The sequence below is a fragment of the Eptesicus fuscus genome, chromosome 8 (assembly GCF_027574615.1).
Source record: "Eptesicus fuscus isolate TK198812 chromosome 8, DD_ASM_mEF_20220401, whole genome shotgun sequence".
NCBI lineage: Eukaryota > Metazoa > Chordata > Mammalia > Chiroptera > Vespertilionidae > Eptesicus > Eptesicus fuscus.
In genome coordinates, this window is record NC_072480.1 from 29,762,651 (window position 1) to 29,788,925 (window position 26,275).

The window sequence follows — 26,275 nt, forward strand, 5'->3', positions numbered from 1 at the left end:
TACAAGTAAGTTACAACATGCGATATGTCTTCTACAGCCCAGCGCTGCACAGTAGCCTGCAGAGATGCCGCAGAGGGAAGAACAGGCCTCCCAACAGCAATTGGCACCAGCTTGCCAGGCACAGGTGAGCCTCTCTGGAAAGGAGATCTGCAGCCCCATGAAGGCTTCACATAACTGTGGCCTGAGCCATGTCTCACCAAGACCTCAATCAGGAACCATCCTGCTAAGCTGCTTCTGAATTTTTGACCCCAAAAACTGTGAAATGTTAAATGTTTATTACTGTTATAAGATACTAAGTTTGGGGATAATTTACTATTTAGCAACAGATGATTAATACAAAGATACTCATATAATACTTGTAAGTGCCTAAAGCATATACAATTATAAAGAAAACCAAATAAAATGGGGTTATGAAAATACTAAAAACTAACTGTAATATAGTTATATTCATCTTCACAAATGCATTACATAACAAGAGATAACAAAGTCTAATTTCAATAGTGTTGTATATAAACCATATTTTGAAATATCTTCAATAACTACAATGTTTTGAAAACATGTGATTTTTATGTCGATAAAGTCACAGGCCAAATCCTACAGTGTAGTGAGTATGGCGGGTGGTACCTTTATTAATAAGTTTTAAAAATACTAAATTTCACTTAATGGTTAATGAAAATAAAAATTCAATATTTTCCTATTCAAGTTCAAGGATTCAAGGGCACCATAAATTCTACCACAAAGCCCTTGGTTGTCCATGAAACCCAGGTCAAGAACCCTTAGGAGGCAGATATGGAATAGTACCAGAAATAGTGGTGGAAAAGACCAAAGTAACTCAAGTTCTAATGCCTTCAATGAATCAGTGGGAGGGACAAGAAAACCTACAGTTAAGACCAACTCGGAGAAATGCACAGAAATGCTTAAAAAGAGCTGGAAGATTTTGAAGAAGATACCAGAAAAGTAAAACCTTCAAAGAACATCTAGGGTTCCATAGAGCAAGAAGGAACGCATGAATTCAAAATGACAGGCTTTGAGATACAAAGGGCAAAGTAGGAGGCTTTGGGAGGCCTGGAGGTTGAGAGATAATGTGAGATTAGAAGAAAAAGTGGAAGCCTCTAGATGCTTGTTGATGATATCGATTAAGTATGACTTTTTTATTTTTATTTTTTTAAATATATTTTATTGATTTTTTACAGAGAGGAAGGGAGAAGGATAGAGAGTTAGAAACATTGATGAGAGAGAAACATCAATCAGCTGCCTCCTGCACACCTCCTACTGGGGATGTGCCTGCAACCAAGGTACATACCCTTGACCAGAATCGAACCTGGGACCTTTCAGTCCGAAGGCTGACGCTCTATCCACTGAGCCAAACCAGTTAGGGCAAGTATGACTTCTGATGTTGACTCGGGTCAGCAGAAAATTGAGTTGAATTGTAAATAACTAATGAAAATTAATAAGAAAACATAAATCATGAAACCATGTGGACTATATCTTATTCAACTTCTCTGTACCTATTGTCACCTACCCTAGTTCAGGCCACTTGGACAACTGCTACTACCTCCTAAATTGCCTTCATGTCTTCACTGCCCCTTCCCTCTACGCTACCTTCCCTGGAGCTGTTCTCTACACTGACACCATTTTGATCTGAAATGTAAACACAATCATGTCCCACATTCCTGTGCTTCAAATCCTTCAACCTTTGCATCCCCATTACTAAGAGGATGACATTCAAATATCTTACCATGGCTCAAAAATCCACTGTAATCTGAACCTTACTTCCTCTCCAGACAACCTCTTCACCATTCCAGCACCCTTACACTCAATGATCTAGATGCAATGAGCAATCTAAAGTCTCCTAAATGTGCCAATGCTATTTCATGTGCCCAAAACTTATCCACATCCACAACTCATATCCCACCCACTTAATCTGGTGAATTTCAATTCAATCTTTAGCTCTCAGTTTGAGCTACATTTCATGTAGGAGCCTTCCTGACTCCTCAAAACTGAGTTAGATCCTCCAGATCTAGGGATTGCTTGCTTACAGAATAGTACGTATACTACTCTGAAATTGCCTCATATCATAGAAATTTACTCAACTAGGGTATAAGTCCCTGATAACACGAATTGTTATTTTATTCACTAAGTCACTCCTAGAACTTAGCATAATCCTAAATATGTAGTGTGTCTTTAATTAATATTTATTAAGTGAATAAATTTATGAATAGTTTTCTATCTTCCATAGCTGGGACACAAGCCACTGCTTCTTGCCTTCCAAATCCTTCTCAACAATATCAGGAAGAATGCCAGGTATTGTGGCCTTTACATATTCAATAAGAAAACCAAGACTCTTTCAACACTGATCAAAGAGCAGCCTGCTACACTAAAAACAAGCATGAATTTCTGTAATGTAAAGCCATAGAGTAAGATAGTAAGAAAAACCTCACTCAAAGGAAAGGAGCACAAAATCATTTTAAAAGAATGTAACATTCAAAAAATGTTTAATTTCTATCTACCCACATCTACTCAAAATATAATAATTGCATATATTCAAATATTACAGTTCTCTATACTTAAAAATTGTAAGTTAGCTTTGGAAATGACTGTAACACTTTATTTTTGAAAGACAGACAACAGTACTCACTCGTGAAAATTATCCAAAGATATCAACAATTGCTTTCTACTTGCCAACCTGACAATTTCACTAGGAATCCATTCAGTTGACATCCAGGAAGTAAAATTATTAGAGTAAAAAGTTACTACAACTCCTGCCAGCCTGGATTCCAACTCCTCCTTCAAAACTCAGCTAAAGTCACCTTCTCCATGAAGTCTTCCCCAAGATTAAAGTTGACGTTACGACTTCCACTGAACCTCCTATACTACTGTTCCAGCTCCTATCACACTGCACTCAAATGTATAGAGATTATGTACACATCTGTTTCCCCACTGTTCCCAGAGGGAAGAGGCAGTCTTATTCATCACTGTATTCCTATGATACTAGGTACTCAATAAATGTTTAATGAATGAATGGATAAAAGGATGAATAAACAAGTCTGCACACTCTACCACATCTTAGTATATTCAACACTGAGAGCTCTTGATCTTATTCCCAAATTTGTACTGATTTGAGGAGGAGCTCTCTAAACTATTTCATAAATATTTAAAGACCCTAAGATAGTACTTAAGTGTTACTACTGAAAACGTAAGTACAGGAAGCTTTAATTAACTCATAGTAATGGGCTCAGAAAGGCCCACCTGACTTAGTGAATAGTTTACATTTTATAAAACTTGTTTTGGTATATTTTACCACATATATTTCATTGCCCCAGTTCATACTGGTATTTCTATTTTACACACAAGAAAGAGTATATTTTGAGTTTAGAGTTTTATAGAAAAATTGTGGAAAATAGTATCATTGTTTTTAATTTACCAAGAAAAATATAAGTTCATAAAAATGCAAAATAAAAGCTTTATATCCTACTAGGCCAATAAGAAATTATCTATACTAATAAAAGGGTAATTTGCTAATTAGGGCAGACGTCTTCCAGACGTCCATCCGGACGTCCATCCAGACAAAGCCACAGCAGCTGCGAGGCCCAGGGCTCACGGCAGCTGTGGGCTCAGGCAGCCATGAGCCCTGGCAGCTGTGAGCCCGGGCGGCTGTGAGCCCCGGCGGCTCAAGGCCCGGGGTTCAGGCCTCGCAACCACCGCGGCTGGCAGTGGCAGCAGCAGCGGGGTGATGGGGGCGGGCCTTCCCCTGATCAGCCCATGCGGAGCAGGCCTAAGCCATCGGTAGGACATCCCCTGAGGGCTCCCGGACTGTGAGAGGGGGCAGGCCAGGCTGAGGGACGCCCCCCCACCCCTGCCACAGTGCATGAATTTTCGTACACAGGGCCTCTAGTTTTAAATAATTCTTTTAAGTTGAGCTCACTTTTAAAGCTAATGATTTTGTTTTATTAACTAACTTGGAAGTTGGGTACATGTTCATATAATCAAAATCACAATTTTCTTTCATTAAAATAATATTATTTTCTTTTTATACATATGATGTCTGATTTAGTATACTAGTATATCCTACAAAACATATCACATCTAGGTAAAGGAATAGTCTGCCAGCAGACAAAAGCAGTCCTGGTAGGCTTATTCATTTGGAGAACTCCTCTTTGAATGAATCAGCCTCACAGAGAACACCCAGGAGCATGCTGGAGTTTTCTGGTAGCGGTTAGTTATACTGAGTGAGTCAAGAGGCCCATGGAGAATGGTAAAAACTGCTGAAAGCACTCACCAGAACCCACGCCCAGACTGGGTGACTCTCTCAGTGGCTCTGGGACCCCAATCCCCATGGGGAACTTTAAGGGAAACCAGGAAAGCCTGTACCCTTATCTGGAAGCAGATCGCAGTTGTGAGATCTATAAGTGGTTTCCATCCAGTCTTTCTATGTCCAGTCTTTCTATGTCCTTGCAACTTAAATAATCTCATATATTTACCTGTTGCCATCTCAGTCACATACATCACTATTCCTTTGGCATAAACCTTTCTCAGTTTTATTCACTAGAAATATTCAAAATAATTCATTTCTTAGTTCTTTGCTTACCACAGAAAACTTTTTAGATACAATATGTTTATAATTTTGTAGATACAATATGTTTACAATTATAATTCTCTCAGGATTAAGACCAACAGCTCTGGCCTGGCTGGCATGGCTCAGTGGTTGAGCATTGACCCATGAACCAAGGAGGTCACGGTTCAATTCCTAGTCAGGGCACATGCCCAAGTTATGGGCTCATCCCCAGGGTGGGGTGTGCAGGATGCAGCCAATCAATGATTCTCTCTCATCATGGATGTTTCTTTCTCTCTCTCTCTCTCTCTCTCTCTCTCTCCCTCTCCCTCTCCCTTCCTCTCTGAAATCAATAAAAACATCTTTTTAAAAAGACCAACGGCTCTGATATAAATTTTCCTTGTCAGTTTAAAGGTCAGAAGTCTCATATAGATGGCTTTAAGGAAAAAAGAGAAAATAATGAGACATACACTGAGATTTTACACTGCACTCTTGGTGGAGAAAAGGACAGCACTCAGGTGGCAGTATAACTCGCTTGTTAAAGATCGTATTCTCTGGGGTCAGTCTGCCAGACTTCCCTGACTGCCCCATGACTTTAAACAAGTTACTTAACCTCTCTCTTGCCTCAGTTTTTCCATCTTTAAAAATAGGAATAATGCCCAGACAGCATGGCTCAGTGGCTGAGGGTTGGCCTATGAACCAGGAGGTCGACCTACGAACAGGAGGTCACGGTTTGATTCCCGGTTAGGGCACATGCCCAGGTTGTGGGCTCGATTCCTAGTGTGTGTGGGGTAAGGGAAGTGCAGGAGGCTGCTGATCAATGATTCTCTCTCATTATTTATATTTCTATCTCTCTGACATCAATAAAAAATATATTTTAAAAAATATATTTTTTTAATGGGAGTAATGATGCCTACTCAGAGGCTTGCTCAAACAATTAAATGTGCTTATAATGCTAATATTCAGAATTGTACTTAGCACACAGCTAATAATTACATGATCCTTACTACCACTTCACAAATCTTCCTCCAAAGCTATGTTTTCACATTCTCTAAGTAAATTCTCTAACAACTTACACATCTTTCTATTCCCTGGGAGTTTCCTGCATGTTGATTAAGAAATGTATATCAAATCAGAGAAGCAGGCTCCTACCATAGAGGCCTTAGATGCCATGTTAAAGAGCTTGGGCTTGATCTACACATAACAGGTTCAATTAAGCAGTTTCAAATAGGGTAAAATATGGTGAGAAATGCAATTTAGACAGGTCATTCTGTTTGCTGTGCAGGAGGTTGGTTTATAGAGAGCAACAGGAAGTTGTGAGTCCTGACAAGAGATAATAAAAGAACTGGTGCTCTAATAGAAGGAGTTTAGAGAAGAAAATATTCAAGAAATGATTAGAAAGAAACATTAGAAGGGTGAAGCTATTAGAAGGGTGAAGCTACCTTATAAGAGAATATAGAAATAAAAACGAAAAAACTGAAGGGTTTAATTTGGGGCATGTAAAATTTCAAGTACAGATTAGACATCTATATGAAGGTATTCAGAGGCTAATACACTGATATCTCAACTTGAGAAAAAGGTCACAGAGTTTAGACAAAGGTGATTATATACAGAGGAGAGCAGTGGCTTTAGGAAAGAAACCTGAGGAATCACAATAGTTTGATAAGCAAAGGAAAAACACACAGAGAGAGAAAAAGGAAAGGTCAGACGGATATGAAACCAATAGTCTAGTATAGCAGGCCAAGAAATCTTCATTTTTCAAACAGGAAGAAGACAACTGGATCAAACTGAACAGAGAATCCAGTATATTTCCTAAGACTAGAAATCAATGAATATCACAGGAGACACACGGTCATCCTATATAATAAAAGGCTAATATGCAAATTGTCCCCTAGGGCAGTGGTCGGCAAACTCATTAGTCAACAGAGCCAAATATCAACAGTACAACGATTGAAATTTCTTTTGAGAGTCAAATTTTTTAAACTTAAACTTCTTCTATTGCCACTTCTTCAAAATAGACTCGCCCAGGCCGTGGTATTTTGTGGAAGAGCCACACTCAAGGGGCCAAAGAACCGCATGTGGCTCTCGAGCCGCAGTTTGCCACACACGGCCCTAGGGAATTCAAATGACCAAGAGTTCGGCCACTCGCTATGACATGCGCTGACCACCAAGGGGCGGCACAGAACAAAGGAAGGACCCGGCCGGCAGCTGGCAGCCAGGGGAAGAAAGGCCCTGATCAGCCCTAATCACCAGCCAGGCCTACGGATCCTACCCATGCACAAATTTCATGGACCTGGCCTCTAGTTTCATAATAATAAAGGATTCATAACAGTCCTAAATGTATAATCACTTTATTGGAATGCTTCCAAAAAATGATGCAAAAACGCTGAATAGAAGTGAAAAGATAATTTTAAAATCCTAAATTATATTTGGAGACTTCAACACTTCCCTTTCAATAATTGTCAGAACATGCAGGCAGAAAATCAAAATATATAAGATGTGAACAACACTACCAACCAATTTGACCTACTTACTATTGATAGATCAGTTTTAACAAACACAATGCACATGGAACATTCACCAAGATAGACCACATTCTCAGACAGAAGGCAAGATTCAAAATCGAAAAGGACTGAAATCACACAAACTATGATATCTTGCCATGGGAATTAAATTACAAATCAGTAACAGAAAGATATCAGAAAACTCCTCAAATACTTGAAAATTAAACAACATATACCTAAATGGGTCAAGGGGAAAAAATATCCACAGGAAATCAGAAAGTATTTTGAATATTCAGAAAATGATTCAGTAGGCTCTCTGAGAAAAATTTAGAGCATAAAATTCCTGTATTAGAAAACAAGACTCTAAAAAAAATACAAGAAAACAAGAGTCTCAAATCAATTATTTAAGTTTCCACCTTAAGAAACCAGAAACAGAATAAAGAAGAGGAAGGAAATAGTAAACATAAAATAAAATCACTATACAGAAAATTTCTGAAACCAAAGCTGGTACTTTCAAAAGATCAATAAAATTAACAAACCTCTAGTCCAGGGATGGGAAACATCCGGCCCACAGGCCTTCATTTGCTCTGGCCCTGCCACGGCATTAGGTGTGAGTGAATTAAATGTTTGACCAAATATAGCAGGCTAATTTTTAAGTTGATAATTTTGTGTGGCCCAAGAATGATGTTATAAATATCCAAATGGCCTGGGGCAGAAAAATAGGTTCCCCACCCCTGCCAAATCATACTAATCAGGAGGAGAAAACAGAAGACACAAATTATCAATATCAGAATTGGAATCGGAGATCAACACAGATCCTACACTTAAAGGATAAAAAAATGTTACAAACAACTTATAATTCAACAACACAGATGTAGAAAATTCCTTGAAAGACAAATGACCAAGATCTCAGAACTTCCTCTAGTTGCTATATAGGCCAACGTCTGATTTTCTAGCTACAGCTGTGAACCATGTGGGTCATGAAATTAATGGACTGGAATGGATCACTTTTTTCGTTGTCTTGGGTTTTTAGTGGAATGGAAAAGATCAAAAAGGAAAGGATCCCAGTTTACTATGCTTACAAATGTTAAATACTGTTTCTTAAAACATGTTTCAACTGAGAGAAAATGTGTATGTGCGTGTGTTCCGGGCTACAAAATAAAATGTATTCCTTACTATGGGGCCTCATCAAAGTTTGAAAACCACTGCTGGCAAGCAAAACAAGGGATTACAATAGCAATGCTGAAGTCCATGGGAAAAAATAAGAGATTATCAGTAGGAACACTGTACTTCCTACAAACGATTGTGAAGGACAGGGAAGAAAAAAGCATGGCAAACAACTCCTAAAACACTCACTGCACACAGAGATGGAGAAGTCAGCACTGTGATATCCACATTCAGTTTCTCCCAGTTTACCTTTTAAAAATTATCTCCCCTCACTGTCCTCCTCCCTTTTTGTCTCTACAAGGAAAGCTTTATTTTCAACCCAACTATAACAATGGAGGGTGGTAAACTCAATGATTTTTTTCACCTTTACAATACCTTTGCACCTTGCACTGCACTTTAAACATAGTGAATGCTCAGATAGCATAGAATGAACACTGTTTAAAACTCTGCTTTGGGACCTGAATGTTACAGTACTACTTCATTCTTTTAACCAAACAGTGTCCTGTGAAATTAAATTCTGATAGTAACTGAAGAAATAAGCTTAGTAGGTAAGTACTTTTGCAGGCCTTTAACGAAGCAACTGAAAGAAATGGGTTTTTAACATTAATGCTTCCCAGGATGTTTCTATTTAGTGTTTCTAAAACCCTGTTATTCAACACATGACTACAGCAGGCACCACTCTTAAATTCCTTCTCTCAAGTTCTATCCAAGAAGGCTATCCACACTAAGAAGTTCTAAATTAAAAGCACATGTGCAACGTGTATGCTGTGGAGGTGGCAACCTTTAATTAGAAAGCATAATGCTAGCATACATCAAAACATTAATCAATGGCAAACGCTTTCCTGAGCTCTAACTCACCAGAAATAGTTTAAAGAGCCCTCAAAATATCCAGCTATCTGGCCCTCCTCACAGCTCTGCATTCATCTTCAAGCATGTCAAATTCTCGGCCGCCGGGCCACATGCCTCGTATATACATATCCTGTAAGCCTCAATAGCAAATACGACACACCACGCCTCTCTATCCATCAGGAAATATTTTTTAAAGAGATTGAAAAAGCACAGAACTAAATGCAATAGTTCAACCTACTTGGGCTTATGTGAAACACACCAAAACCCTATGAGGAGAAGATATAATTAGTCATTCTTTACAAATAAGCAAACACATAATTGATTTATCAAGGTCACAGAGCTAAGAAGTGGTGAAATTCTGTCTTTCAATTAGAGTCTTTTGATTCCAAACCCAATGTTCTTTCCATCCACACTGCGTCAATCAGCAGTGAGTTAGAAAAACCTTACTATCAGTGTTTCCTGTTAAGCATAGTCATACTTATTCTCTAAGCTCCACAACAATGGGTCCAACGCCCACACTAGACTATCTGCCCATCCTTTCCTAGACTCAAGAGCCAGGCTAACGCACAAGGTCAGAAGAAAACAACAGGGAGAGCTGGGGAGACAGCAGTTCAGCCAGTGAGTCCATGTGAAGGAGGTCAACGTGCAATCCAAGAGAGATGGTCATGTGTACATCTAAGGTGAAGGCAGGGGCAAGGTAACAAGTCAGTGACCCAGGCAGGTGGTCAGAAAGACAGACAGCCGTTTCTTGTCAAAGGTTCTCTACCCTGGGCAAAAGCAAGACTCCATATCTGGGAAGCCTGACCTGGACCAATCCGGCACAGATCCAAACCACAATACCACAGATTATCAAAACACTGATTCATTTTTTCAATCCATCAAAGAACTTATGAAAATGCTTACCATATGCCAGATAACATACCTGGAAATACATTTTTTTTTAATTTATTAAGGTATTACATATGTGTCCTCATCCCCCTATTACCTTCCCAACCCCCTCCCCCCCACACTCATGCCCTCACCCCGGGCTTGCTGTCTGTGTCCATTGGTTAGGCTTATATGCATGCATACAAGTCCTTTGGTTGATCTCTCCCCCTTACCCCCACCCTCCCCTACCTTCCATCTGAGGTTTGACAGTCTGATCGATGCTTCTCTGTCTCTAGATCTGTTTTTGTTCATCAGTTTATGTTGTTCATTATTTCCCATAGATGAGTGAGATCATGTGATATTTATCTCTCTCTCAATGGCTTATTTCACTTAGCATAATGCTCTCCATTTCCATCCATGCTGTTGCAAATGGTAGGAATTCCATCTTTTTTACAGCAGCATAGTATTCCACTGTGTAGATGTACCACAGTTTTCTAATCCACTCATCTACTGATGGGCACTTAGGCTGTTTCCAAATCTTAGCTATGGTAAATTGTGCTGCTATGAACACAGGGGTGCATATATCCTTTCTGATTGGTGATCCTAGCTTCTTGGGATATGTTCCTAGAAGTGGGATTACTGAGTCAAATGGGAGTTCCATTTTTAGTTTTTTGAGGAAACTCCATACTGTTCTCCACAGTGGCTGCACCAGTCTACATTCCCACCAGCAGTGCACAAGGGTTCCTTTTACTCCACATCCTCGCCAACACTTGTCGTTTGTTGATTTGTTGATGATAGCCATTCTGACAGGTGTGAGATGGTACCACATTGTCATTTTGATTTACATCTCTCGGATAATTCGTAACTTTGAGCATGTTTTCATATGTTTCTTGGCCTTCCTTCTCTCTTCTTTTGAAAAGTTTCTATTTAGGTCCGTTGCCCATTTTTTTATTTGGATTATCTTCCTTTTGTTAAGTTGTATGAGTTCCCTGTAAATGTTGGAGATTAAACCTTATCGGTGATAACATTGGCAAATATGTTCTCCCATGCAGTGGGCTTTCTTGTTGTTTTATTGATGGTTTCTTTTGCTGTGCAGAAGCTTTTTATTTTGATGCAGTCCCATTTGTTTATTTCCTCTTTAGTTTTCATTGCCCTAGGAGCAGTATCAGTGAAGTAATTGGTTTGGCATATGTCTGAGATTTTGTTGCCTGTGGATTCCTCTAGTATACTTATGGTTTCCCATCTTATGATTAAGTCCTTTATCAATTTTGAGTTTATTTTTATGTATGGTGTAAGTTGGTGGTCTAGTTTTTTGGTGGTTTTTTTTCATGTATCTGTCCCATTTTCCCAACACCATTTATTAAAGAGACTATCTTGACTCCATTGTATGTTCATGCTTCCTTTGTCGAATATTAATTGGGCATAGTGGTTTGGGTCGATTTCTGGGTTCTCTATTCTATTCCATTGATCTATATGTCTGTTCTTGTGCCAGTACCAGGCTGTTTTGAGAACCGTGGCTTTGTAATACAGCTTGATATCTAGTATTGAGATCCCACCTATTTTGTTCTTTTTCAGGATTGTTCCAGCTATTCCGGGTCTTTTTTTATTCCAGATGAATTTCTGGAGAGTTCGTTCTAGGTCTGTAAAATATGCCATTGGTATTTTAATGGGGAGTGCATTGAATCTATAGATCGCTTTGGGTAGTATGGACATTTTGATGATGTTGATGTTTATGTCTATCTCTTTTTTCAGTGTCCTGTAGTTTTCCGCGTATAGGTCTTTTACCTCCTTAGTTGTTTATTCCTAGGTATCTTAATTTTTTTGGTGCGATGGCAAATGGGATTGCTTGTTTAGTCTCTCTTTCTGTAAGTTCACTATTGGTGTATAGAAATGCCATAGATTTCTTGGCGTTAAATTTGTATCCTGCTACATTGCCAAATTCATTTATTAAGTCTAATAATGTTTTGATGGGAGTCTTTAGGGTTTTCTATGTACAATATCATGTCCTCTGCAAATAAGGACAGTTTCACTTCTTCTTTTCCAATTTGGATGCCTTTTATTTCTTCTTCTTGTCTAATCGCAATGGCTAGTACTTCCAGTACTATGTCAAACAGGAGTGGTGAGAGTGGGCATCCCTGTCTTGTTCCTGTTCTTAGGGGAAATGGTTTTAGTTTTTGTCCAATGAGTGTGATGTTGGCTGTGTGTTTGTCATATATGGCTTTTATTATGTTGAGGTATGGTCCTTCTAGTCCCACCTTGCTGAGAATTTTTATCAAGAAAGGGTGTTAGATTTTGTCAAATGCTTTTTCTGCATCAATTGATATGACTATGCGATTTTTATCCCTCAATTTGTTTATGTGATTTATCACGTTTATTGATTTGCGAATATTATACCATCCTTGCATCCCTGGAATAAATCCTGCTTGGTCATGGTGTATGATCTTTCTGATGTACTGTTGGATCTTATTTGCTAGAATTTTCTCGAGGATTTTGGCATCTATCATACCTGGAAATATTAATAACACATTGTCTCCGTCTCCAAAAGGTGTGAACTAATGAGAAATACAGATACTAAATGATGTACTGCTTTGATAAAAATATGCACAGGGCACTACGGTAACAACCCAAAAGTGCTGACCTTACCAAGCCCAGTTGCAAGGATTTGGGGAGAGGTGAGAAATGAAGGAAGGATGGGAAAGAAGATTAAGAAAGTCTTGCCAACTGGCTTGTGTGACTCAGTGGTTGAGTATCGACCTATGAACCAGGAGGTCATGGTTTGATTCCTGGTCAGGGCATATGCCTAGGTTTCAGGCTCAATCCTCAGTGTGGGGCGTGCAGGAGGCAGCTGATCAGTGAATCTCATCACTGATGTTTCTATCTCTCTCTCTCCCTCTTCCTTCCTCTCTGAAATCAATAAAAATATATAAAAAAGAAAAGAAGTCTTGCTCAGTGGTTAGAACATCAACCTCTGGCCCAAAGGGTCACATGTTCAATTCCTGGTCAAGGGCACACATCATGGTTGCAGATTCGATGTATCTCTCTCATGTTGATGTTTCTCTCTCTCTCTCTCTCTCTCTCTCTCTCTCTCTCTCTCTCTCTCTCTCCCCGTCTCTCTCCCCTTCTCTTTCCCCCTCTCCTTCCCTCCCTCCCTCTCTCCTTCCCTCTCCCTCTCTTTCTCCCTCTCTCTCTCTTCCCCCCTCCTCCCTCCCTTCCACTCACTCTAGAAATCAATGGAAAAAATATCCTTGGGTGAAGATTTTAAAAAAGAAAGAAGAGGCTAGGCTAGGCCTGCAGGTCTGTGGCGAGCCGTGGCTTTGGGTCTCTCTTCCACAGGTTAGGGTTTGTGAAAGTTGTCAAAAGGCCTACTTCAAGTGATAGCAAGTGAAATTCAGAAGACTACAAGAGGGTTAAACTGATTACTATGCCTGGAAATGCTTGGTAATCCAGGATAAAAATAAATACAACACACCTAAACACCAGATGATAGTTCATGCAACCAACAGAAATATCATTTGTCAGATTGCTTATGTCCGTATAGGAGATAGGATAGTTTGTGCAGCTTATGCTCATGAACTCCCAAAGTATGATGTGAGGTTTGGCCTGACAAATTACACTGCAGCATACTGTACTGGCCTGCTGCTGACCCGCAGGCTTCTCAGTAGGTTTGGCATGGACAAGATCTATGAAGGCCAGGTGGAGGTGAAAGGAGATGAATACAACATGGAAAGTATCAATGGTCAACCTGGTGCCTTCACCTGCTATTTGGATGTAGAGCTTGCCAGAACTACTACTGGAAATGAAGTTTTTGGGGCCCTAAAGGGAACTGTGGATGGAGACTTACCTATCCCTCACAGTACCAAATAATTCCCTGGTTATGATTCAGAAAGCAAGAAATTCAATGCAGAAGTACACTGGAAGCACATCATGGGTCAGAACATTGCAAATTATATGCGTTATCTAATGGAAGAAGATGAAGATGCTTATAAGAAACAGTTATCTCAATACGTAAAGAACAATGTAACTCCAGACATGATGGAGGAGATGTATAAGAAAACTTAAGCTGTTATATGAGAGAATCCAGTCTATGAGAAGAAGATTAAGAAAGAAGTTAAAAAGAAGAGGTGGAACCTTCCCAAAATGTCCCTTACCCAGAAGAAAGATCAGGGAGCTCAGAAGAAAGCAAGCTTCCTCAGAGCTCAGGAACGAGCTGCTGAGAGCTAATAAACCAAATCACAATTTTCTATGAAGATTTTTCAGAGAGACAATAAATTTATTAGACAAACAGCTTTAAAAAAAAGTCTTCACTGAGGAGGAACCCATTTATTAATGTACAATCAGAGCAAGATTGGCTTCGAGAGTAGCCTGTTGAAGCAATTCCATAACACAACTGTTTCTAGAGATTGTGAGCTGGCACTGTGCAGACAGAGTCAGAGAACAAAGGTATCAGAAAGGTAAGGGCATAGTCTGAATGAAAATAGGGGGGAAATATAGACTGCCCATAAAATAGGAACAAACCTCAAAAATACCATCATGTAGAATACTATTCATCAATAGAAAGGAAGTAGTGATATGTTTCAACATGGATGAACCTTGAAAACATGCTAAGTAAAAAAATTCAGACACAAAAGACTACATATCATATGACTCCATTTATATGAAGTGTCCAGAAGATGCAAATCTATAGACACAAAATAGACTGGTAATTGCCTATGGCTGAGAGAGCTGGAGGTAATTAGGGAGTGACTGCTTAAGGGTAGGAAGTTTCTTTTTGGGTGATAAAAATGTTCTGAAATTGATTGTGGTGATGGTTTCACAACTCTGAGGATATACTAAAAAACACTGAAATGTACACTTTAAATGAATGAATATTTGATATGTGAATTATAGCTCAATAAGGCTGTTACAAACATACCAATGTATCTACCTAATAAAGGAGTAACATGCTAATTGACCATACCTTCGCGATGCCCACCAGCCAATCAGGGGTGAGTATGCAAATTAACCCAACAAAGATGGAAGGTTAATTTGCATACACAGGCACCGAGTGGCTAGGGGCAGGACAAGACGCTTGTGTCATCGCCATGGCGATGATGCAGGCATTCCGCACCACCTCCGGCTGCTCCGGGCCTCTGGGCAGCGTAGGAAGGTGGAAAGGCAGCTCTGGGCCGGAGCGGAAAAGTGGCTCCGGCCAGAGCGAAGGCGGTGCTGGCAGCCAGGGAAAGGAAGGCCCATTCTGGCACGAATCTTTGTGCATCGGGCTTCTAGTATTCTCATAAAAGCTCAAACATAAACATTGCAGATGGTTTTATTATTGGCCTTAAGCCATTTGAAAACTAAATCAACAGAGTAAGTGTATAGGTGTGGAGCTGTGTGGAACAAGATTCAAGCCACAGCTGTACCACTTGCCAGCTGTGCATACTTGAGAGAGCTACCAACTTAACCTGTCAGCCTCAGTGCACTAGGTGGAAGAATGAGGACAATATCAACCTCGCAGGGTAAGAAATTACATACATCATCTGCGTAAGTGCTCCACATTGCTACCATTTTCTAAATACTGTTGCATGAGAAATAAACGTCATCCTGAAAAGTTTACATAAATACCCTTTTCTTATATACAATACAGAGGAATAAAACACAACAATCTAATTCAATTTTTTAAAGTCCGCATGTCAAGATCTACTAGTATGTCTCATTCACATTTGTACATCCATCTTACCCTAAGATGGTAAGTGTCTAAGATGCTACTCTAGATTACCAGGGATGCTAAACAATTTCTGAGTGCCCACTTATGTTTTAAGCACTCTGTTTCATATTTGATACAAAGTAAATTTGAATTCGAAACTTGGTCAGTAGAGTGAAATGCTTTGTCCTCCAATATAAAAGAATCTATATGGGTGCTATGACATGTTAATTACTTATAAGAAGGTCTATTATTTTCAACATGTAGAACATATACTAAGATTGCTTGGTTCTCTTGTAAGTAAAATTTTTAAAAATTACACATACGGTATTCAGTCTGGTCTATTTTATTTAGCATCTATATATTTCTGAAAAGCAGATACGTCTTTAGCTTTTTTTTTTTTACCTCTTTTTGAAGTACTAGAGCTGATTTAAATGATTTAAGGTTGACTAACAGCTTAAAATTTTTGTTTAATTACAAATTAACATATCAACTAGTCCCTTTTACTATTTAAAAGCAACAATTTAATACATTTTACCAGTTCTCTCTTATTTTAGCACCATAACAAAGTACATTTCCAAAACATGCAGTTTTTAGCAATGTCAAAGGTGTTAGCACAGCATGCTATGGACATCACATAGTTAGTTAAAATTCACAAGGAAACGTTAAGAACCTTACCATGTCATCTGTCAATGTCCTAATATTTAAATGCTGCAAATGAAAGAAACCAATCGTATCAGTAATTTGTAACAGCTTTTTAAAATTTTAGTTAATAGAGTACATTTAAAATTCTACAATGCTAAGTTGAATGTAATTAAATTCCTGATAGTCTAATAAAAATGCATTATATATTGTTTTAATCACTTTCTTGAGAACATGGGCAAAAGTTGCCCTGAATGTGGTAGTACCAAACGTTTCCTAAAATTTCTTGTATTTGTACACCAAACTAGAAATCTAACTGTGGTACAATTAATATATTCTCCCAATTAACAATATTAATTATCATTAAGTATATGAACTTAGAACACAATAAAGATTTAAATATAATTTCCAGAAATGTGTTCACATTATAAAACAGTGAAACTTTAAATCTACCATTAACATGCAGCACAGTAGTTAATGAAGTACTTTGCTGGCTTAATTAACTTAAACAATTCTAGAAACAAAGAGGAGAATACTAGAACAAGTATTTGCATCTTTAACATCAGTTTGATTTATCACTAGTGGTGACAGTAGGCACTTCCAATTTCATTGCTAGCTTCTTCGAGAACCCTTTTGATGATTTCCTTGCTAGACAAACATAAGGCCACTTTAGGAAAGGAATAAATTAGTTTCCTGCAAAGTGGTGTTCACAACTTGGGGGAGGTGGGGGGGGGGGGGGCGGCGGTGCGGCAGATACAAATCTAAGTTTTATAAATTCCTGAGTCGGGAAAGATTTTGTCTCTCAGTAGCTAGAATCAATTTCCAATTCTCCTTCCTCTTACTCATTATGGCATTAGATCATTAAGGGGGCAGAAAATGGATCAAGTGCATTTCCTAAGTAGGAAGTCAGATGTACTATTTTGTAAAAATCTACCTCAATGATGACCCAGGTTAAAAACTGTTACAGTATGAATCACTATCCCAGATTCTCTTCTGTCTTTCACCAAGATGATTCCTTCGTCTAGTACAGAGGAAACAGTTAGTTTGAGGGACCCAGAATGAGCTTTGTATACACCCAGTGATGGGCAACCTTTTGAGCTTGGTGTGTCAAACTTCGCCAAAAAACTGAGCATAACTCGGGTAGTGTGTCACTTTGAGGAAAAAACATTATTTCGCGATATTTATAGTTTAAATAACATAAATGTATAATTGTTACATATAATTGTATTTAATAAACCAAAAACTAAATATTTAGTGCTGACACGCATGTCATAGGTTCGCCATCACTGCATACACCAAAGAGAATGCAGCTAAATAAATGATGACACCATTCACCATTAGCCACACCACTGGGTTCCAGACTGAACTGCCTGTTAAATTAGGAAAAAAGTAGTAATAACACTGGATTAACGAAGGGGTTAGTATTTAATTCTGGGCTGTAAAATTAATAAGTATGCACAAAGGTCCTTAAGAGTGAGTGTAATCCAGGGCAGGACTAAAATTTCTGAGGCACTTAGGGCTCCAGTCTCACCCTAGGAACCATTACTAGAATTAAACCCAATTCTACCCCAAGTCCACAGAAAAAGGAACATGGAAAGACTGTGTGGGGGTCCCTTCCTCTAACTGTCTACTGTCTGTGTGGTTCTTGCCAAGAGAGATTTCCAGCCCATTGTACTTGGCGAACCATATCTTATTCTCCATCCAGAGGTAACACCCAAATCATGACTCTCATCACACCAGAAAAGGGTCATTTCAAGGTTCTCTGACAAAAGGAACATAGCCGACTTCTGACAATAGCACTCTGGGTGGCCGAATGGTTAAAACATAAGGCCAAATAAAAAGTATAAAGCTGAAATCCTATATAGAATAGTATGCCACAACAAAAACATCTACTTACACAAATGAAATATTCCCAAATCTCAATTTGAGTTGCCTGAGAAACACTAAATACTTAGTGAAAAATATAAAGGTTATACTAAATGGCACCCTTTGTGGGATGTCTGAATGTTAATATTAATTCATTCAAGTTTATTATCAAGTTTACATTCAAGGGTCAACCTGTTTAAATTATAGACTTCTAGACGGAAACCAAGATGGCGGCATAGGTTAAACACCTAACCTGCAGCCGGGCACAACAATTTCAAAAATACAACTAGAGGTCAGAACGGACATCGTCCAGAACCACAGGAGAGCTGGCGGACTGAAATACCCACAGCTGGGGGGAAGGAGAAGGCCACGGGGACAGTCGGGGAAGCCGTAAAAGCCTGAGGTATGGAGAAACGGGCAGAGACACGAGCACACGCGCCTGCGGGGAGGATGGAACCGGAGAGGAGGGGGCGGCTGATGACCTGGCCGGAGTTCACTGGCAGGAAGGAGATAAAGGCTCCGGAGTGCGCTGAGCACCGGCTCCGATTGCACTGAATCCCATTCCGGGCGAAACCCTGGGAAACTCACTCACTTTCGCAACTCCGCCGCCCCCGCAGGCCACCCGGCCCGGGACGCTGGGGACGCCGCCTCAGCGGCGGCGCCCGGAGCCCGGCGGCCTCCCAGCACCCGTCCCCGCCGCCCAGCCCCCGCGCGCCTGGTGCCCCGGGCCACAGGCCCCGCACACCGGACGGAGGCCCGGGCGCCCACTCCGTGCACCTCCCGGCGGCACTAGACTTCAGTAGAGTTGACTGAATTCAAGGGATTAAGAAGTATAAATTGGGGGGACACCGCGGCGGCGACGTCCGGAACGCGGCGATGGCGGTGCCTGGAGCTCGGCGGCCGCCCAGCGCCCATCCCAGCCGCGCGACCCTCGCGCGCCTGGTTCCGCGGGACGCGCGCACCGCGCACCGGACAGAAGCCCGGGCGCCCTCTCCGTGCACCTCCCTGCGGCGCTAGACTTCAGTAGAGTTGACTGAATTCAAGGGATTAAGAAGTATAAATTGGGGGGACACCGCGGCGGCGACGTCCGGAACGCGGCGATGGCGGTGCCTGGAGCTCGGCGGCCGCCCAGCGCCCGTCCCAGCCTCGTGGCCCTCGCGCGCCTGGTTCCGCGGGACGCGCGCACCGCGCACTGGATGGAGGCCCGGGCGCCCTTTCCGTGCACCTCCCAGCGGCGCTAGACTTCAGTAGAGTTGACTGAAATGAAGGGATTAAGAGGTACAGATTGGGAAGTATGAAAAAGATGGCGGCGGAGGTTAGGGGCTGTTCTGTTGCCTCGCACCCAGCGAAATCGGAGGGGATGAGGTGTGGAGGTGCGTGGGTCTGGCTGGTGGCGGGGGAGAGGGGCTTTTGTTCCAAACCTAGGGGAGATTGGCTCTCCATCACCCTGAAACCCATCTTCTGGCGAACCCCGGGAGACCCAGATGCCTGCGGGGAGAGGCGGGACTCTTGCGGAGGTGCGCCCAGCAATCAGTGTTTGCTGCGCTGGAGTGCGGAACGAGGGGACTTAGATACGTGGAAGGCAGAAGGACCAGACTCACAGCCATCTTGGCTCGCCGCACCATGGCCTGTGGGCGCCCTGAGACCCCGCCCCGCCCTGGGACCCGCCCCGCACGTTTTGAAGACCTGCCCCGCAAATCTTGCAGGCACACCTGCGCCCCAAGCAACGGCTTATGCATGTGGGTGGCCTGCCCTCTGGCAGCGGACCAGATGATCTGCTGTTCTAGTCGGACTGCTCCAGGGCCACTCAGACAGGATGAAGAAACTACAGTTTTTGCTGTAATCCTTGCTGAGTGCCTAAGGCAGTAGCTGATCTACACCCCATTGGAGACCCAGAAACGAGGGCATCTGGTGGTCTGTGGGAGATGACACCAGATTTCAACCACGTGCATAAGGGACACATTCAACGGGAATATTCAGTGAGCGCCAAAGCTTTGCTGCACCAAGACCCGGCCCATAAACGTGTCTCCTGCACAGCAACTCTTCCTTTATAGACAAAGAGAGCCCCCCCAGTGACACCAACAACAATCAAGACTTAACTATACAAAGGAGGACCAAGATGGAGGCATAGGGCGGAAGCCTGATTGTTGCCTACCACAACAACTTTGAGACTACGACAAGAGAGCAGAGCAGACACCATCCAAGACCACCATAGGGCTGGCTGAGTAGATGCTCTACAACTAGAATAAAAGAGGGGTATGTGGGATGATGCTGATGCCGGTGACCCAAAGACCACACTTTAAGAACTACGGCTCAGGCGACACAAAAGAACTAAGGCTCAGGCGATACAACAGCGGCCTGGAATGTGCTCGGCGCAGATCCCCTGGCGGTCTCCGGCTGAGGGGACGGCTCCACTGGCAACCAAGCACGGACAGACGAACCACTATGAGACATGGGGTGGGAGACTCCGCGCTTGCTGACCTCTGAGTCCGTCAAGAATCTCAACGCCCCGGAAGCGGCCAGGTGCGCATGCTTGGCGACCGGCCACCGATGCAGACCCAAGGGCCGACGCAGCGACACCAGACTGGCCCACCGCCATGCACCGGGTGCACCGGAGCTTCGCCGAGCCGCCGCCCGACGAGTTCTGCAGCAGCCATACTGGAGCTCCGGAAGGATGGCCAGGGGAATTGCTGAGGGGGGATTGACCGGCAGGAATTGGGATCGGGAAGACGGGGCCCCGCTGAGACCCAGGTGCGGGCGGGGTTGCGCGCCTCTGGGCTCGGGTGTGGTCACACGCCTCTGGGTATAAGTGAGGCCTCACGTCCCTGGGTCTAGGTGAGGCCACATGCCCCTGGGTCCAGGTGAGGCCGGACTCCGGGTCCGGGTGAGGCCAAGTGCCCCTGGACCCGGATGACGCTGGATCCCGTGCCCGGGTGAGGCCAAGCGCCCCTGGGTCTGGGAGAGCCCACACACCCCTGGGTCTGGGTGAGACCATGTGTCCCTGGATCTGGGTGAGGCCTCGTGCACCTAGGCCCGGGTGAGCCCAAGTGGCCCTGGGTCTGGGAGAGGCCACGCGTCCCTGGGTCCGGGTGAGACCATGTGTCCCTGGATCCGGATGAGGCCTCATGCACCTAGGCCCGGGTGAGCCCAAGTGGCCCTGGGTCTGGGAGTGGCCAAACGTTCCTGGGTCTGGGTGAGACCGTGTGTCCCTGGATCCGGGTGAGGCCTCATGCACCTAGGCCCGGGTGAGCCCAAGTGGCCCTGGGTCGGGGAGAGGCCAAGCATCCCTGGGTCCGGGTGAGACCATGCGTCCCTGGATCCGGGTGAGGCCTCGTGCACCTAGGCCCGGGTGAGCCCAAGTGGCCCTGGGTCTGGGAGAGGCCAAGCATCCCTGGGTCCGGGTGAGACCATGTGTCCCAGGATCCGGGTGAGGCCTCGTGCACCTAGGCCCGGGTGAGCCCAAGTGGCCCTGGGTCTGGGAGAGGCCAAGCGTCCCTGGGTCCGGGTGAGACCTTGCGTCCCTGGATCCGGATGAGGCCTCGTGCACCTAGGCCCGGGTGAGCCCAAGTGGCCCTGGGTCTGGGAGAGGCCAAGCGTCCCTGGGTCCGGGTGAGATCATGTGTCCCTGGATCCGGATGAGGCCTCGTGCACCTAGGCCCGGGTGAGGCCACGTGCCCCTGGGTCTGGGAGAGGCTAAGCGTCCCTGGGTCCGGGTGAGACCATGTGTCCCTGGATCTGGGTGAGGCCTCGTGCACCTAGGCCCGGGTGAGCCCAAGTGGCCCTGGGTCTGGGAGTGGCCAAACGTTCCTGGGTCTGGGTGAGACCGTGTGTCCCTGGATCCGGGTGAGGCCTCGTGCACCTAGGCCCGGGTGAGCCCAAGTGGCCCTGGGTCTGGGAGAGGCCAAGCGTCCCTGGGTCCGGGTGAGACCATGCGTCCCTGGATCCGGATGAGGCCTCGTGCACCTAGGCCCGGGTGAGCCCAAGTGGCCCTGGGTCTGGGAGAGGCCAAGCGTCCCTGGGTCCGGGTGAGACCATGTGTCCCTGGATCTGGGTGAGGCCTCGTGCACCTAGGCCCGGGTGAGCCCAAGTGGCCCTGGGTCTGGGAGAGACCAAGCATCCCTGGGTCTGGGTGAGACCGTGTGTCCCTGGATCCGGGTGAGGCCTCGTGCACCTAGGCCCGGGTGAGCCCAAATGGCCCTGGGTCGGGGAGAGGCCAAGCATCCCTGGGTCCGGGTGAGACCATGCGTCCCTGGATCCGGATGAGGCCTCGTGCACCTAGGCCCGGGTGAGCCCAAGTGGCCCTGGGTCTGGGAGAGGCCAAGCGTCCCTGGGTCCGGGTGAGACCATGTGTCCCTGGATCTGGGTGAGGCCTCGTGCACCTAGGCCCGGGTGAGCCCAAGTGGCCCTGGGTCTGGGAGAGACCAAGCATCCCTGGGTCTGGGTGAGACCGTGTGTCCCTGGATCCGGGTGAGGCCTCGTGCACCTAGGCCCGGGTGAGCCCAAATGGCCCTGGGTCGGGGAGAGGCCAAGCATCCCTGGGTCCGGGTGAGACCATGCGTCCCTGGATCCGGGTGAGGCCTCGTGCACCTAGGCCCGGGTGAGCCCAAGTGGCCCTGGGTCTGGGAGAGGCCAAGCATTCCTGGGTCCGGGTGAGACCATGTGTCCCAGGATCCGGGTGAGACCTCGTGCACCTAGGCCCGGGTGAGCCCAAGTGGCCCTGGGTCTGGAGGAGGCCAAGCGTCCCTGGGTCCGGGTGAGACCTTGCGTCCCTGGATCCGGATGAGGCCTCGTGCACCTAGGCCCGGGTGAGCCCAAGTGGCCCTGGGTCTGGGAGAGGCCAAGCGTCCCTGGGTCCGGGTGAGACCATGTGTCCCTGGATCCGGATGAGGCCTCGTGCACCTAGGCCCGGGTGAGGCCACGTGCCCCTGGGTCTGAGAGAGGCTAAGCGTCCCTGGGTCCGGGTGAGACCATGTGTCCCTGGATCTGGGTGAGGCCTCGTTCACCTAGGCCCGGTTGAGCCCAAGTGGCCCTGGGTCTGGGAGAGGCCAAACGTTCCTGGGTCTGGGTGAGACCATGTGTCCCTGGATCCGGGTGAGGCCTCATGAACCTAGGCCCGGGTGAGGCCACGTGCCCCTGGGTCTGGGAGAGGCCAAGCGTCCCTGGGTCCGGGTGAGACCATGCGTCCCTGGATCCGGATGAGGCCTCGTGCACCTAGGCCCGGGTGAGCCCAAGTGGCCCTGGGTCTGGGAGAGGCCAAGCGTCCCTGGGTCCGGGAGAGACCATGTGTCCCTGGATCCAGGTGAGGCCTTGTGCAACTAAGCCCGGGTGAGGCCACGTGCCCCTGGGTCTGGGAGAGGCCAAGCGTCCCTGGGTACGGGTGAAGCCAGATCCTGGGTCCGGGTGAGGCCGTGCGCCCCTGGATCCATCCGGGTGAGGCTGGGTCCCAGGCCCGGGTGAGAACACGCGCCCCTTGGGTATGGGTGAGGCCACGTGCCCCTTAGTCCGGGTGACGCCGTGCCCCTGGGTTCGGCCGAGACCAAACCAGAGGGAGTCGGACCTCCGTTACCACCATTTGTCCACCATCCAGAGCTGAGGGGTCAGTGCTGACATGTACACATAAGGAACTACTGGACATCGAAATTGGGTCTCAAAAGAACTGTTGGCCCAGGGGGAAGCTCGTTACAGATTGATTCATTTGCCTGTCAGCATAAATATTATTGCTCGTCTCACAAAAAAAAAAAAAAAAAAAAAAAAAAAAAAAAAAAAAAAAAAATAAATTATAGACTTCTAGACAGTGGAGGAAGTGGATGACTGACATAGGATCCTCGGATAATTCTGTGAGGCTTTGGCTTTGTGTAGCCACAAAACTACAGGGGTGATAGCCTTAATTGAAAAAAGAAAAGCCCGGCAGGTGGCTCGGGGGTTGAGCACTGACCCAGGAACCAATAGGTCACCCGTTAGAATCCTGTGGGGCACATGCCCTGCGGGCGTGCAGGAGGCAGCAGATCAATGACATTTCTCTATCGTTTATGTTTCTCCCTCTCTCTATCCTTCTCCCTTCCTCTCTCTCTAAAAAATCAATTAAAAAAATATTTTTTAAGAAGCTTTCACTAAAACATAGAAGAAAAGACTTTATTATAAAAAGTTATTTCCTTCATACTGGTACTTGAGGTACTGTTTAGATATCTGGCTAACCAAGATCCTTAGAAAATGAAGTGTTTCTGTTTTACAGCTACCAGTCATGCTCTTTACTTCTGGTTGGGGAAAATAGCAACTGCATGCATCAATCCAGTTCAGAAGTAGCATTTGCTGATAGCCACAGCAAGGAGAAAATTGAAACACAAAATTGACTATTAAGTGAAAGCAAATAGAAACACTTTTTTAAAATAGTAACAATTTGATAGCAACTTTTTAGGGTGATTATTTGCCCAAAACAAGTTAAAAGCACATAGTTTTAGACATTAAAACAGTCACACAAAGTGACTTTGTGACCTTTATTACATTACCTGGTGCTAGTGTTGCTTTATGGGATAGTATAAAACTGGGATATCAAAATGTAATCAGTTCTGAACACGGGACCACTGGTAATTGGTTAGTGTGTGGTATGAAAGCACATTAGGGCTCTTGCCCTAGCCCTAACATTTTAGAGCCAAAAACTCACCCTTCTGTTTCCATTGTGTTTCTCTACTTGCAAATTCTATTTTCTCCCTAAAAAGTAAGGAGTACCACATAGAGATATATGTTTTCTACTAATGATGGTTCCTAGGAGGAATGGTCCAGAGGAGCACTCTGGAACTGAAAAAGAGAGAAAGTCTGTATAGATTTTTTTTCTTCTAAAGAACATAGGATCTGAAAAAAAGGGGGGGCAAAAACACAGAACACGGATCTCTATATTCCATCAAAACCTTTAATGAAGATAATACATGCTGTCAAAAATAGATCTAGAGCTTTCAAAGCACTGTGCTAAATGCTGTAAATATGAAGGGGTATGATATGAAGGGGTATGAAGAAACAGTCCCACTTCCACCCACTAGTTTACAAGTAAAAGTTTACAAGTATGTAACAAAGACTAAATAAATTAACACAAAGCATTACCCTGGGATAACCATGCAAAGAAAAAGATTCCAAACTGTAGCCAAGATTTTTAGCAAATTTTACATTGTCTTTCACTGGTTAGCACATTTGAACTAGGGAACAACAGATCTGTCCAAGGTATTATCAAGTACATAACAGCCACAACTACAGGCTTGGGTAACTATCATCAGAGCCAAATACATGGTAATATTTAAAAAATAGTTTTTAGCTGCTGCAATTCCATTGAATTTACTGTGGCATTATAAGAAATTACCAACAAGAGGAAACCCAACAAGATTAAAGCTTCTGAACTCACTTGACTCAGAACCAATTTTCATAAACTGGACCCTCTAGACCAGCTGGTTAATGGACACACAAAAACACACCAAGATTATCTTTTTAACAGTAGACTACAGGGCCTCGGCTTCCCAAGATTCTGATTTAGTAAGTCTAAGGTGGGGCTTAAGAACCTGCATGTTTAAGGGGCTCCTCAGTAAGTCCAGGACCAAGAGAAACCAGCTCCACACACCTCCCTCAGGCAGAGTGTGTGTGTGTGTGTGTGTGTGTGTGTGTGTGTGTGCGCGTGCGTGCGCACACACACACACACTTCTCATCATGTGACTCACTTTAAAACCGGTATCCCTGAAACAAGCTAAATGAAGGGTACAGAGAAAAATACAAGAGGATTTCAAAGAAGCAAGAGGAAGGGAGCTGGTACACTTGGAACAGGTTTACTGGAATGAAGTGACAGGCACCAATTAGTACTGTTGAATTCTCTTAAAACAATCTCTGGTGTCTAGAATGAATTAAAAATTGCTTAATCTGTATCTAAGATACAATATCAAGACCTCCTTTCTCCATAGATCCTTCTCATAAGCATATGCTTAGACCCTAAGTACTGAAGATTGTTCTTTATATCCAACCATGACATGACACTGTTTGTCAAAATGAGTCAGTGACAGACTACTGACACAACAAAGTTATACCTTAACGGGGGAAAAAGCAAGAATCAGTCTTCTCTTAGTCTATAATCTGTGGGTAATGATAATATGTTAAAGTGTTACTCACACTTGT

At 44.2% G+C, this 26,275-nt stretch overlaps 1 protein-coding gene and 1 pseudogene across 1 annotated transcript in view; one reads left to right on the forward strand and one right to left on the reverse strand.

The window, feature by feature from the left end:
• The window catches only part of DIAPH3 (diaphanous related formin 3), a 564,474-nt gene that overhangs the window by 512,786 nt on the left and 25,413 nt on the right, over positions 1-26,275 (reverse strand). The window contains exon 2 of the mRNA XM_054719838.1: positions 16,298-16,330. Coding sequence (XP_054575813.1) covers positions 16,298-16,330 — 33 coding nt within the window. The remainder of the gene's footprint in view (positions 1-16,297; positions 16,331-26,275) is intronic.
• On the forward strand, positions 18-14,160 carry LOC103289686 (60S ribosomal protein L5-like; annotated as a pseudogene).